Genomic DNA, 13740 nt, shown 5'->3' with positions numbered 1-13740 from the left:
CGTGGGATCACCCTCGGGTATGTGCATAGTAAGGTTACACAACGATTTAATGGGTTTCAGAACAACTCTGGGCACGTTCGAGGACGAACGTATGTTTAAGTGGGGGAGAATGTAACGACCAGATCGGTCGTTTTGAGCTTTTGCATTTCACTTTCTAGTTCTCGGGCATGGCTAGCCCCGTGTGCTGTATTATGACTTATGTAAATCGTCAGTTTTGGTTTTCAGGATAATTGGAATAGATTTGGAAGAACAATTCTCAGTTTGAAACTTTAAATTTGAAAGGTTTGACCAAGTTTTGACTTTTTAGTATTCAATCTCGGATGTGAATTTTTATGATTTAGTTAGCTCTGTTAGGTGATTTTGGACTTAGGAGCACATCCGAAATGTATTTTGGAGGTCCGTGGTAGATTTAGGTTTGAATTGGCGAAATTGGAAATTTGGCATTTTTCGCTCGGCAGTGGAAATTTTGATATAGGGGTCAGAATGGAATTCCGAAAATTAGAGTAGGTCCGTTGTGTCATTTTTGACGTGTATGCAAAATTTCAGGTCATTCGGACGAGGTTTGATAGACTTTTTGATCGCATTCGGAATTTAAAAGTTTTGAAATTCTTAGGCTTGAACCCGAGAGTGATTTGATGTGTTGATATTGTTTTGAGCATTCCAAAGGTTGGAACAAGTTTTAATGATGTTATGGGATGTGTTAGCATGTTTGGTTGAGGTCCCGAGGGCCTCGGGTGAGTTTCGAGGTGGTTTCAGACCATTTCTAGGCCATTTCTAGTTGCTGGTTTTTGGATTCAGGGGTATACAGTGCGTGAGCATAGATCTGACCGCGTTAGCATAGAGAAAATTTGGAAAAATGGAGTTGTGCTATGCGATCGCATAGAGTAAAATTTCTGCTGCACTGACCCGACTTTGAAAGCTTATATCTCACAATCTATAAGGAATTTGAAGATGATCCAAAAAAAAAGTTGTAGCCCTTAATGTCTAGTTTCAGGAAGTTCAACCAATTGTAATTTGGAGTTTTGTACAAAATGTTATGACCATTATACTAGAGGTTGTCCGGAACAGTTGGAAAAGGCTGTTGGAAATATTTGTTCTACGCGATCCTGGGGGAATGGTCGCGATCGCATAGGGTAAAAGAAGGGCTGGAAAATTTTGTGCTTTGCTATCACATTAGTTTGTCCGCGATAGCATAGGATAAATGCCTGGGCAGATTATAAAGTACTCTATTTCGATGATTTCGACCATTTTTGTATTTTTGGAGCTATGGAGCTCGGATTGAGGCGAGTTTTGAAGGGATTTTCATAGGATTGATTGGGTTAAGTGTCCTTCACTCAAATTTGGTTAAATCTTATGATTATGTCTTGATTCTTATCATTTAATTTGGGAATTTGGGGTGAAAAATGAGAAAAATGGAGGAAGGTTTGGAAAGTTGATTTTGGGGATTTGTATGGACATTTGATGTTGGATTTTGGTGAATTTGACATGGGTAGACTCGTGAGCGAATGAGTTTTCCAGTTTTGTAATTTTTATCGGATTCCGAGACATGGCCCGAGGGCCTAGTTTGAGCCAATTTCGGGATTTGTGAGTTAATTTGATTATTTTCGTTTGGGTTTTGTTCCTTTAGCGTATATTGATGATAATATGCTGATTTTGGTTAGATTTGGAGCATTTGGAGGCCGATTCGAGAGGCAAAGGCATCGCGGGCTAGAGTTTGGACCAATTTGAGGTAAGTAATGATTGTAAATATTGTCCTGAGGGTATGAAACCCCGGATTTCATATCGTTGTGCTACTTTGAGGTGACGCACACGCTAGATGACGAGCGTGGAGTTGTGCACCGTTGGGGATTTGGAATTGTTCCATCCCGTACGACTATTAAGTCGCGTAATTGATTGAGAACTATTTGATATCATTGTATTTTGGAAAGTATTACCATGTTTTGGGCCGAATGCCATATTTGCGCCTCGTGCCAACTGTTTTGGGCCCTTAGGGGATTTTCACTACTATTCCTCACTGTTTTGACGTCATATTTGTACTCAGTCATGCCGTATTCTACTATTTTCATAACTTAGCCGCATTTACTCCGTTTTGATATTATAAATGATATTTTGGGATGAGCATCATGTTTTACTGTTGCTCGAGTGGCTTGAGAAATTTCTCACTGAGTGAGGCCGAGGGCCTGTGTTGTGAGGATATTATGGGATCGGGCTACGCGCCGCAACAAGTTGTTACTAATTCATGATTATGAGGCCGAGGGCCTGATTTGTTACGCCACGAGGTGGCTTGTTATGAGACCGAGGGCCAGTTTGATTATGCCACGAGATGGCTTGTTATAACGCTTAGGCTGTAGGAGCCCCTCTGGAGTCTACACACCCCCAGTGAGCGTGGGTACCCAGTGTGAGATGTGATTTTACCCGAGGGGTTGTTGTTGTTTCATGTTGTTGCCGAGGGGCTGTTTACATTTCTATCATTTTTACTCACTGTCTTATCACTCGTTTGAAACTATTGAAGGTTGTTTTAAAGGGTTTTACTGAAACTGAGCTTGATTTACGAAGTAAATGATTTCTGTACTATTTTGGGAAGGTACTGCATTTGTTGTAGCGTTATGACGTGGCTTACGTGTTTTCTTACTGCTCAACTTTCATTTACTTTTATTACTTACTGAGTTGGCGTACTCACATTCCTCCCTGCACCTTGTGTGCAGATTCAGGTATTTCTGAACCCAGTAGCGAGTGTTGATTGCTCAATGGCAGAGTCATTGGAGTTAGCAAGGAAGTTGCCTGACGTTCACATCCTTGTTCTTCTCCTTTTTGTATTCCTTAAATTGTTTTAGTATATTTTCAGACCTTAGTAGATGCTCGTGACTTGTAACACCCCGATGTCGGGCTTGTGTATTTATTCCACACTATCCATTTAGACTTATATTATGAGATATCTGATTAATTTAAGGTTTAAAAATAATTGTTATTGATTAAATAGTTAATTCGGGAGTTGTGTCGGCTAGCCTAGTTTCACGATAGGTGCCATCACGACCGAATCGATTTTAGGGTCGTGACATGAGGTTGTCAGACAGTTGTAGTAGGTGTTCATGACTAGTGACATCCTGATGTCGGGCTTTCTTTCCGCACTGTTATTTTATTTTAAACACTTTATAAAGGCTTATTGTTAAAAATCTTTGATTTTATCCTAAGAATAAAAAATATTGATTGGTTTTGAGAATGTGTCGGCTAGCCTAGTTCCATGATAGGCACCATCACAATAGGGATGGTTTTGGGTCGTGACAGTTAAGATGCTTGGCATCCTATAGAATAAGAGTCAAAATGGGCTTTACTGCCAACCTCAACATGCATACTCGAAGAAAAGTATTATGTAACTTAGGATGTTATAATCAGTCTTATGTATATTGTGTAACTTATTATATATTTCGTTACAATATCGACATTTAGGTATTATTTTTGTAAATAACAAATACCATACCTAGTACTAAATCTTTTTAAAAAAAAACTTAAAGTAAATATCATACCAAATACCAAAATATTAAATACCAAATATCAAATTATTTGGTTTTGATATGCTAATTAGGTATTTACCAAATTATGCACGCCCCTATGTCTAATGACCTCCCTTACATATAGAGCCTATTTTAGATTGGCTTTAAAAAGTAGTTTCTTAAGTTGAAATAACTTTTAAGCAAGAAAACAATAAGATAGGGTTGGCTAGCTTATTATTTTTGACTTATTTTAAGTAATTTTTAATTTATTTTAAGCACTTTTTAACTTTGACAAACTCTGGAAAAAACGAAAAAGAGCTTAATAGTTGATTTAACCAGCTCAAAAGTCAATCCAAACACCTTCATGATTTCAACCTAAAGTTTAAGCTTCTAAAAACTTAAACTAAATATCATACCAAATACCAAAATATTAAATACCAAATATCAAATTATTTGGTTTCGATATGCTAATTAGGTATTTACCAAATTATGCACGCCCCTGTGTCTAATGACCTACCTTACATATAGAGCATGTTTTAGATTGGCTTTAAAAAGTAGCTTCTTAAGTAGAAATAATTTTTAAGCAAGAAAACAATAAGTTAGGGTTGACTAGCTTATTATTTTTGACTTATTTTAAGTAATTTTTAATTTATTTTAAGCACTTTTTAACTTTGACAAACTCTGGAAAAACCTAAAAAGGGCTTAAAAGTTGATTTAACCAGCTTAAAAGCCAATCCAAACACCCTCATGATTTCAACCTAAAGTTTAAGCTTCTAGCCTTATAGCCTATTTGGGGAAGTTTTTTTTTGGCCAAAAAGTTTTTTTTAAAAAGATATTTAGCTAAGCTTTTAGAGAAAAAAAATACTTTTTGATAAAAGCAAAAGCATTTTTTAAGAAGCAGAAAAAATAATTTTTTTTCCAAAAGAATTTTTGGAAAAGTATTTTTGAGAAAATATACTTAGAAGTACTTTTTTAAAACTTGATCAAACACTAGTTGTTGTTCAAAAATATTTTTCAAATTAATTACTAAAACACAAACGGATTCTCACCAACTATCTTTTTTGTACAACACTTTTGATAAAATTATTTTTCAATTAAATTAATTTTAAAAATTTGACCAAACAAGCTATTAGTACAAATAAGCACCGCAATTGTTGGTATGAAATTCGTATAAGTTACTTTTTCATATGATGGTAGGAAAATGAAAATATAGTAAAATATATTTAAAATTATAATAAATAATAAATATAAGCCCATCATTTTAAAAATATATACTCCCTCCGTTTCAGTTTATATGAACCTATTTTTTCTTTTTGGTCTGTTCCGAAAAGAATGATTCCTTTCTAAATTTGAAAACAATTTAGTTTAAACTTCCAATTCTACCCTAATGAGATGCTTTTATAATCACACAAATACTTTGGACCCCTTTTTGACTTGTTTAGGACCACAAATTCTAAAAGTTTTCATTTTTTCTTAAATTCTATGCTCAATCAAACAAGTTGACATAAATTGGAATGGAGGGAGTAACAAATTATTTAGTATTAAAGTCCTTAAAAATATTATTTTCTCCATTTCAATTTATGTAAACTTATTTGATTGAAATATTTGAACTTGTGTATAAAATAAGACATAGTATATATTTTGTATGAATATAAATTATTACGTAAAGATAAGTGGTTTTGAAATAAGTAAAGAGGTTATTTATTTTGGCACAAACTCACATAAATTGAAATGGAGGGAGTATATGCTAAATCCGGCTTTGTTAGTACGTGGCGGCAAACCCGTCAGCGCAAAATCTAGAACCTTCAGACCCGCTAGCCACATCATCTCGTAGTATAGTATAGCCAAGTTTGCAGGTGACACGGCGTATGTTTTGCTGACTTTCTCACCAAGTCACGACTTTGTTTTGCAGTCTTAAAATTCAATCTCCAGGACAAGATAAATATGGCGCTGAGATCAGTCGTTTCAAGTACTGGAGTCCGTCGTTTAATGGAAGGTGGTGGGAGATCATCGGTTTCGGGCCTTCGCTATTTCACCGACGGCAAAGGTCGAGTCCTTAGTGAAGAAGAACGTGCTAAAGAGGCCGTTTACATTCAGGTATTTAATTAATTTTTCATCCATATGTTTTTTTTCTAAAAATTTGATTGTGCAAAGATTAGTATTTACTATTTGCTTTTGGTGAAAAAAGAAAATGGAAAGGGAGAGGATGGAGAAAGCGAAGCTGAAGGCTGAAAAGGAGAAAGCTGAAAGAGAGAAAGCTGACAAGGTAGTACTGTACTGTCTTCTCTTTTATTCCAAAAAAAAACTCGTTTGACTTTCGAAATTCGACTAGTGCCATATAAATTGATGCAGAGGGAGTATCGAAGTAGGTGTAGAAATTGATATGATTTGTGCCCTTTCCATTTTACTTGTTAACTAATCCATGGATTGTATTCCTGAATTATAATCTTGGGATGTGTTTTTTTTCATTTTATATTGAAACAAAGTAAAAGAGTGGTGACCTGATCAGACATATGGTACTGTTTTTTGGCAATTGCCAATTTGAATTTTTTTACTCTGTACCTGAAAGCTTACAACTTAAATAGAATTCTTGCCCTCTTATAAAGAAAATAAGGAGCTGCTCTTGATTAAATCAGGAAGAAAATAACCTCGACCGGACCTTAATTAGTACGCCTTTCCGCAGTCAAATTGCTAATTTAAAAGAAATTATTGATAGCTTAAACAATTGGCTATAATTTTGTGAGTAAAATTTTGATATTTCAATAAAATTGGTTTCCGAGCTACTACATCTAACCTGTTAGTTATCATCTGTTAGATTTATGTTTCTGTGTAGGCTCTTTTCTGTTCATTATTTTGAGAGGCAGAGGGCAAAAACTGCTCAATCTCATGATTCTTTCTTTCATGGGTTTTTTCATATCGAAAGCTATACTGTTCCTTAAAGCAGAGGAACTGACTTTGATTCTTTGGCTAACTGATCATAGTCTGAATTACTTTTATTTTTACCAAGAAATGAGTTAATAAATAATATGCCCACACACATATACATACATCAAGTTGGTATTTTATTTTAAAATGCGAGATAATTCAGCAATAACATAACGTATATGCATGCAATGCGTCGAGTAAATGAGTTTGCTTAGATTCTAAACTAGAAATTGAATCAACTTGTACTTGGTAGTCTGTTCCTTGTAAACATCATGCTCGACCTTTCTTCTCACCCGCCATTTCTTTTCTTTAGCAGAAGGCTGAAGAAGAGGCTCATAAGAGGTAAAGTGCATCGCCTGCGCTGAGTTGTGAAACTCTTGTTCTCATGTCCTGTTTAACAAAAATAACGTATGCTCAAGTGTTGCCCTATCTTAGGGATTGGGCCTGTCCTTGTACAGAATATGGTTTAGTAACCGAGCTTTTAGTCTGTCCGTGTTGTCTATGATGCTGTGAACTTTCTATTTTCAAGATCATCTTTGCTTTGGCTTATCTCCATCTCCTAGTAATTGCTGTACACATTATGTTTCTTGAGCCATATCTTTAGTTCCTATTTACAAGTATTTGGGAGTGACAAATCTGTCTGAGAGATTGACACAATAGAGGTTAACTGAATGATTATGTGTGTGGAATCGTCATTGAATGGATATGGTTAGATAAACATAGCAAGCAATCTGGTAACAAGAACAGTTTTCTGTTATCTTAAGCTCCAACGAGCACTGGTATCATGATTGCTGCTGTTCGATTAATGATTTAATCGCTTCATCGTGCAGGAAAATATGAGTAGAATTGATCCTGCCAACCCCGGTTCATCCGTTGGAGTCGAGATTCTGTAATTCCTTTCAATGAATAGCTCTGTCCAGGTCTAAAACTGCTTGTTGACAACTCCTCATTGTCGCACCCCCTTTTTCTCGCGAAATTGGGTTTATGACATTTGGTATGGGACAACTCGTTCCTTTTGGGAACTGAGTTTTGCAATTTGAAGAGTCGTCACCTAATGATTTAAGGTGCATTAGGACACCAATAGGGTTTAATTCTAAGTTCGTTTGAATAACCAGAGATAGAGTAAGAGCTTAAAATTATCCTAAGGGGAAGGTGTTAGGCACTCCTCAGGATCCACTAGTGTGGTTCCCGGCCAGACAGTTGATTGTGAATTTGTGCAATTAACAAGTAAACAAATAAGGCTCACATAAGAGAGGATTTTAAATACACAGGTGTTTAGAAATGATAAAATAAAGCAAAGTTTTGAAAGAGTTATAACTAAGCATGTTGATGAATGTAAAGGGGTCCGGGGTTTGTATTTAATATGGATCACATCAATGAGATACCCGGTATGACACTCCTCAAAAGAGGGGATACACGTGGTATTAGCGCACTGGTCATCATATTCATATCTACCTTTCCCACCCCGTTAAGGTATTTAAAGCGCGGATTGGTCTCGATCACTATTGCATGCTATTACCCCTCATATTTCTATCAGTCCCGGAGGAGCTTAGGACTACTATTCCTAAAAGAGAAGGATATTAAGCTGATTTTGGTTTCAAAAGGAAAAAAAATCTAAGGCGACATACAAAACACATAATACTGCATGTTGGGGAAGCATATAAACAGATTAAGGACCATGTATTCCTCCTCAAACAAAAAAAAACATAAATAGCATGACTTGCACATACTTTTTAGGTCTGATTAAAATACTAAAGACGAGGGGAGTTTAATTATTGAGGCAGATCAGTTTATTACATAACTCAGATAAGAAGTCTGAATCAGGTCTGCCTGCTGGTTGTAGCAACTAACAAAAGCGGATTCAAATTTTATTGTTGTTATTACCTAAGGCTTGCCTAAGTGTTTGGGTAAGCTCTTAGGAACATGGTATCTATTTACTGATTCAAAGTGTGGCAAAGCAGTAACAACTTAAAACGAATGGTCTGGGATCATATATGCATGCTTGCTAAACCTCGTTAAATAAAGAAGGAAAGTTGTTTAAAACTGGTTCGGAATCGAAATTAAACTAGTTGCAGATTCTGTAGGCGATGGTATCTAATATTTGCTGATTTTAATCCCTATAGGTATGATATCTAACATTGAATGTTAACGGAAGCGAACAGGATTTCCTTGAGAATCCCTATATGCATGATATCTAACATTGAATGTTAACGGAAATGAACAGAATTTTCTTGGGAATCCCTATAGGCATGATTTCTATATATTAGACTGATTTCAACCTTATGAACATGATACTTATAGTCATGGTGTCTAAAATGTAGAATTGAACACGCAGAATAAAAAGAAAAGTCCTATAGGCATGCTTTCTACCCTTGAGCATACATGATTACCCAACCCTTTTCACTAGCCAGCCCCAAGTGTTTATTACAAATTATTACAGACCAGAAATAATGAATTACACCAGAAAAGTTCAAAGAAAAGTTACAACCAAAGGAAACTTGATTCTTGACTTCCTCTCTAGGTTATGGAATAAACCACCTCAAATGCCATTGATTCAAAGCCTTTCTCAGACTTGAGTGTGTCAAAGTTCCCTAAGGGTCTCAATAGGACCTCGGGCAGTGCTCACACCCAAGTTACATAACCAGAATAGAGATGAGTGCAGTGTGAAAGTGCCAACCCTTATGTGTCCAAGTTCAGACGGAGCTTATGGGTCCCAAGGTTAGGCTCACACAAGGAGGGCAGAACTTAAGTTCTAAGAGGATAGTGAAAGTGCAAGAACGGAGTTTTAAAAACTGAGGGGATAAAGGAGAAGGGGTAAAGGGTGATAGGGAGACAGTAATCAATAACACATAGATTTAATAACTTCATACAAAGGGGGGTCAAGGGTTGGGAATCCATTGCAAGGAGCCCATGCACTTAGGCATGGATTAGTTTTGGGCATGTACAACAATAGAAGGTGTTGATATGCTTATAAACCAATCAGAACACACAACATCTGGAGGAAACATGGAGGTTATGATCCCAGGGGAATCAGGTTTGGGTCATGCACAGCAATGTCCAATGTTGTCATGCCCCAAACCAAATACAAGTATTAAACACATTGGGGTGGGAATTTAGGATTCACAAGTTATAGTAAGTAGTGGACAAAACATTAATTTAGAACAGGAAAGGGCAGATTAAAGCATGTTTAATAATGGTACTAGGTTAAATACAAATAGGGGACAAACAAGGATGAAAGAGATAGTAAAGAAACATGTTGTTGTTGGTGCAGAAGCTTAATTAGAACATACCAGTAAAATGCAAATGCAGAGAAAAATAAGCAGGTTTCCCACAGCCTAGCCTTGACTTTTAACTGGCTAGGTAAGGCAGCAATACAAATAGCAACAAAGAAAAGAGAGAGATTTTAGTGGAGTGTGTGTCTGAACTCAAGTATTTTATGCCTTGTGTTCGTCTTTGAAAGAAGAGAAGTACAGGGTATTTATAACTTTTTGAAAACGAGTGAAAGAGAAGTAATAAGCCACAAACATGGAAACAATCACTATTCAGAATCAATTACACAAGTGATTGTCTTTAATTAAGTGATCACTTGCTTAACGGACAGTGACATGTTCAAAATAAGGAAAGAAATTAATTTATAGGCAGACTGATTATTGCCATAAAAGAAGTAGTAAGACAATTGAGTAAGTGATTAAGTCTAAGTACAGGAATATACTTGTTTTGGAAAGGATTCAGTCAGGCAAAACAAGGAAAGAAATCAATAACCATAACAGGCGAGTTAAATCAGATTTTCACAAAAGAAAAGTTTGAAATCAGTCACACAATTGAAGGTCAATCAAAGAAGGAAACTTAGCATATAAATAGAGTGCGCAAACACTGGACATGCGAGGCCAAACTATTGGCAAAAGGAAACAGCATGCAATAATAGCACAAAGTTAGTAGACAACAAACATTCGAAACATGATAGTCACGTAGGTCAAGTTTCATTGACTTAGTACTAGAGAAAAAGATAGAGTATCAGAAGCATGCAAAGGCTCAAGTGAAAACCCCTTCTGAAAACATAGTCGAGTTTCAAAGATAGTAAGAACCCAGAACCAAAGGAATCACATAAAAAAAAGATGCTGAAACAAAAGAATTTCAAATCAAGTCGAGCAATTTCACACAAATGAATTGCACAAGCAGTTTTAGAAACTCGAATAAACCCCAAAGAAATTAGGGTTTTCGAAACCAGTCGAGTTTAAAGATGATGAACAAATAGATTACACAAATACTTAGCAGACTGCTTCAGAGACTCGAATGAACCCAAAAGAAATTAGGGTTTTCAACACCAATCGAGTCTAAAGATGATAAACAAGTAAATCAAACAAATACTAGCAAATAGACTCAGAAACCCCTAAAGAAATCAGGACTTTTATCATGCAAACTTAGATAGAAGGACAATACGAGCAAACTTAGCAAAACATGTCAAAAATCAGAGAAAAGTTTTGAAATAACTTAACAAGAAAACCCTAATCGAAAAAGGTAAAGAGTTTTGAAAGCAACGTTTTAAAAGAAATTTTGAGAAAAATGCTTAGAAGTTCAAAGCAAACATAGATCTGAAAGAAATCGAAAGAACCTTAGAGATTAGGGTTTTAGAAGAACCCCAAGTGACGAGAAAGGCCTTGAAAACCATTGATCTAAGCAGGAGAGTCAAAGGTCTGACTCGAATGGCCATGGCTGGCCGGAGAAAGATCATAGACGACCGGAGAACAGTCATCGAGCAAAGTCTGGACCAAGCCCCTTCATGATCTGGTCATGAGACCACAAAAACGAACGCGTAGAAACCATGAGAGGCTAATACATGTCTCCGAAGACCAAGGCCATGAATTAGGGCGGATTAGGGTGGCGGCGGCTAGGGTTTGAGGGTGTTGTAGAGAGGATTTGGGAGAGGAGGGGTTTCAGAGACGGCGTGTTATGAGGAATGAGTTAGGGTGAAGGGGTCGTTTGGGTTAAAAAGGAAAGGGTAATTATTGGCCGTTGATCTTGAAAGATCAACGGCCTAGATTAAAACGGGCAAGTGGGGCGGTTTAATGGGATAGGGTTTGGGTCGGTTCAGATTGCAATTGGATCGGGGTAATTGGGCTTCAAATCAGGCTATAATTGAAATAAAATGGGGCTAACATTTAAATAACCAATTTTTCCTATTTGATTTATAAAAAATAATAAAATAATTTCTGTAAATAAATTAAAGGTGCTAAAATAATTTATAGTACATAATTATCAAATTAAAAATACTGAACTTAATATTGCCATTATATGCAATTTAGCTTTAATAATACTAAATCAAATTATAAAAATATGCAAAAAATATCTTAGCTATATTTTAGTATAAATATGAGAATCTAATAAACGAATCACCAAAATGATGACTTTGGGAATTATTATTGGGTTTTATGAATAAAATAGGGGAATAAATTAGTTTAAAATCTTTAAAAATTAAGGAAAAATGATAAAACATTTGAACACACACACACACACACACACTATATATATATATATATATATATATATATATATATATATATATATATATATATATATATATGCTATTTTGAAAGTATTTTGCATATTAAAAATATATAGGGAAACATTGGGTATCAACAGTTGCCCCTCTTTACTTGGGAAGGTTGAAAGAATTGTCGGGTAAAGATATGATGACCAATTTTGACCGAGCGGAACGGTTCGAAGAGGTTTAGGCTGTAGAGACTTTCGAGAGCGGACGCATTATTCAGGGGTGGGGTGAATGGTGAAAGTCTGATAGGGCTGCGGGAATTGGAGCGGGATCGTTCCTGCCGAGATGGCTGTTGCTTGCCGGTTTACCTGCAAATAAGCAATACAAGCATATATTGTGCGTAAATTTAGACATGATGCAAATTCCCGTCGGACCATGAATGTTGTCTTTGGACAGTTAGGATGATGTCCTTAGACCATGATGTCCTCGGCCATGAAGCATATAAAGGATTCGCAGGCCATGAAATGATGCTCTCGGGCTGTGAGGATGACGCCTTCGAACCATGATGCCTTTGAATAATGATATGCAAAAGATTAAAAGGGGTCCTCAGGCCATGACATGGTGTTCTCGGGCTATGAAAATGGTGCCTCCGAACGATGACGTCTTTGGATAATTTGGCGATCTTTCAACCCATGAGGTGCATTATTTGGCGATCTTTCAGCCCATGCAAATGCAGTAGGGGCGATCTTTCAGCCATGCAAAATGTAGATGAAGTGGCGATCTTTCAGCCATGTAAATGTAGATGAAGTGGCGATCTTTCAGCCATGCAAATGTAGATAAGGTGGCGATCTTTCAGCGATGCAATGCAGAAAATGCAGATGGAGACAACGTTTAGTTTCGGAAGGCAGAATGGTAGCCTTATGAAATGCAGAAATGTAGATGGAGACAATGTTTAGTCTCGAAAGCCAGAATAGTAGCCTTATGAAAGAAATAAAGTGGCAAGCGGTAACAGAACTTTCTTAGCTGATCATAGATTGCGATATTGTGACTGCTGGGAACATTGTGTTACACGGAACGTCACCGGTGTGTATGGATGGCAAATGTGAGTAAGTGCGACAGTTCTGAGAATTGTATTCTTGAACGACGGTTATCTCGTGGGTGTATAGTACATCTGATGCTTTTGTAATCCAAGTGCCTGCGTTCAAAGAAAAATCATGAGTTTTGTAAGGGGGAAGGTTAGTTCGTATCCCCGTTGGCTCTGCTTGATCTGCTCGGTTTTGATCTGGTGATACTGTTTGCATCATTGGGGTAGCGTTGCTAAACAAGAAAATTTCAGTAATAAACATGCATGATTTCGTAAAAGATATGTCATAAGTATATATAATTAAAAAACACTTTTAGATGAACCGATGAATGTGACATGTTTCAAGACATTGCAACCTCTCTTGCTACGGAATTTTGAGGGTCCTCTTCAAAATTCTGCCCCAGTTTAATGGGTTAATGCCTCTGACCGTTGCTTGCGACGATTGGCTGAAATCACTTCGGAATTTTGAGGGTCCTCCTCAAAATTCTTCCTCAGTTTCCAATGGGGGGGGGGGGATGAAAATTTTGTTGAGTTGTGACCGAACTTATAGGGCTGCCTACGTATCCCCTCTTAAACGAGAATCAGGTCAGGCATAGTTCAATTTACATCATATAGGAAAGCATAAAGATTACACATAGTAACACTTGACTGCATCTGAGTTGATAGGTTTTGGCCAGACTTCTCCGTCCATTTCTGCAAGTATGAGGGCTCCTCCTGTCAGGACCCGGTGAACCATGTATGGACCCTGCCAG

At 36.8% G+C, this 13740-nt stretch overlaps 1 protein-coding gene across 3 annotated transcripts; it reads left to right on the top strand.

The window, feature by feature from the left end:
- The first annotated feature begins 5314 nt into the window (after nucleotides 1-5314).
- On the top strand, nucleotides 5315-7701 carry LOC104213085 (uncharacterized). Of its 3 annotated transcripts, none has more exons than XM_009762500.2 (3): nucleotides 5315-5588; nucleotides 5680-5757; nucleotides 7247-7701. In XM_009762500.2, the coding sequence occupies exons 1-3, from the start codon at nucleotides 5436-5438 to the stop codon at nucleotides 7307-7309; spliced, it is 294 nt and encodes a 97-aa protein (XP_009760802.1). In that variant the 5' UTR covers nucleotides 5315-5435; the 3' UTR covers nucleotides 7310-7701. The 3 variants fall into 3 exon arrangements, with proteins under 3 accessions (XP_009760802.1, XP_009760803.1, XP_009760804.1); XM_009762501.2 differs by lacking the exon at nucleotides 7247-7701 and adding an exon at nucleotides 6730-6965 and having other exon boundaries at nucleotides 5320-5588; XM_009762502.2 differs by lacking the exon at nucleotides 7247-7701 and adding an exon at nucleotides 6733-6965 and having other exon boundaries at nucleotides 5323-5588.
- The last annotated feature ends 6039 nt before the right edge of the window (nucleotides 7702-13740 follow it).

Source organism: Nicotiana sylvestris, chromosome 5 (assembly GCF_000393655.2).
Source record: "Nicotiana sylvestris chromosome 5, ASM39365v2, whole genome shotgun sequence".
NCBI lineage: Eukaryota > Viridiplantae > Streptophyta > Magnoliopsida > Solanales > Solanaceae > Nicotiana > Nicotiana sylvestris.
The sequence above is the reverse complement of the archived record's forward strand: the minus strand, read 5'-3'. Positions and strand labels throughout refer to the sequence as shown.

Bases quoted from the DNA above. Each gene is read 5' to 3' on its own strand.
- LOC104213085 (XM_009762500.2), top strand. From the start codon at position 5,436: ATGGCGCTGAGATCAGTCGTTTCAAGTACTGGAGTCCGTCGTTTAATG. The intron at 5,589-5,679 runs GTATTTAATTAA...TGGTGAAAAAAG, and splicing joins AAGAGGCCGTTTACATTCAG to AAAATGGAAAGGGAGAGGAT. The intron at 5,758-7,246 runs GTAGTACTGTAC...TTCATCGTGCAG, and splicing joins AAAGAGAGAAAGCTGACAAG to GAAAATATGAGTAGAATTGA.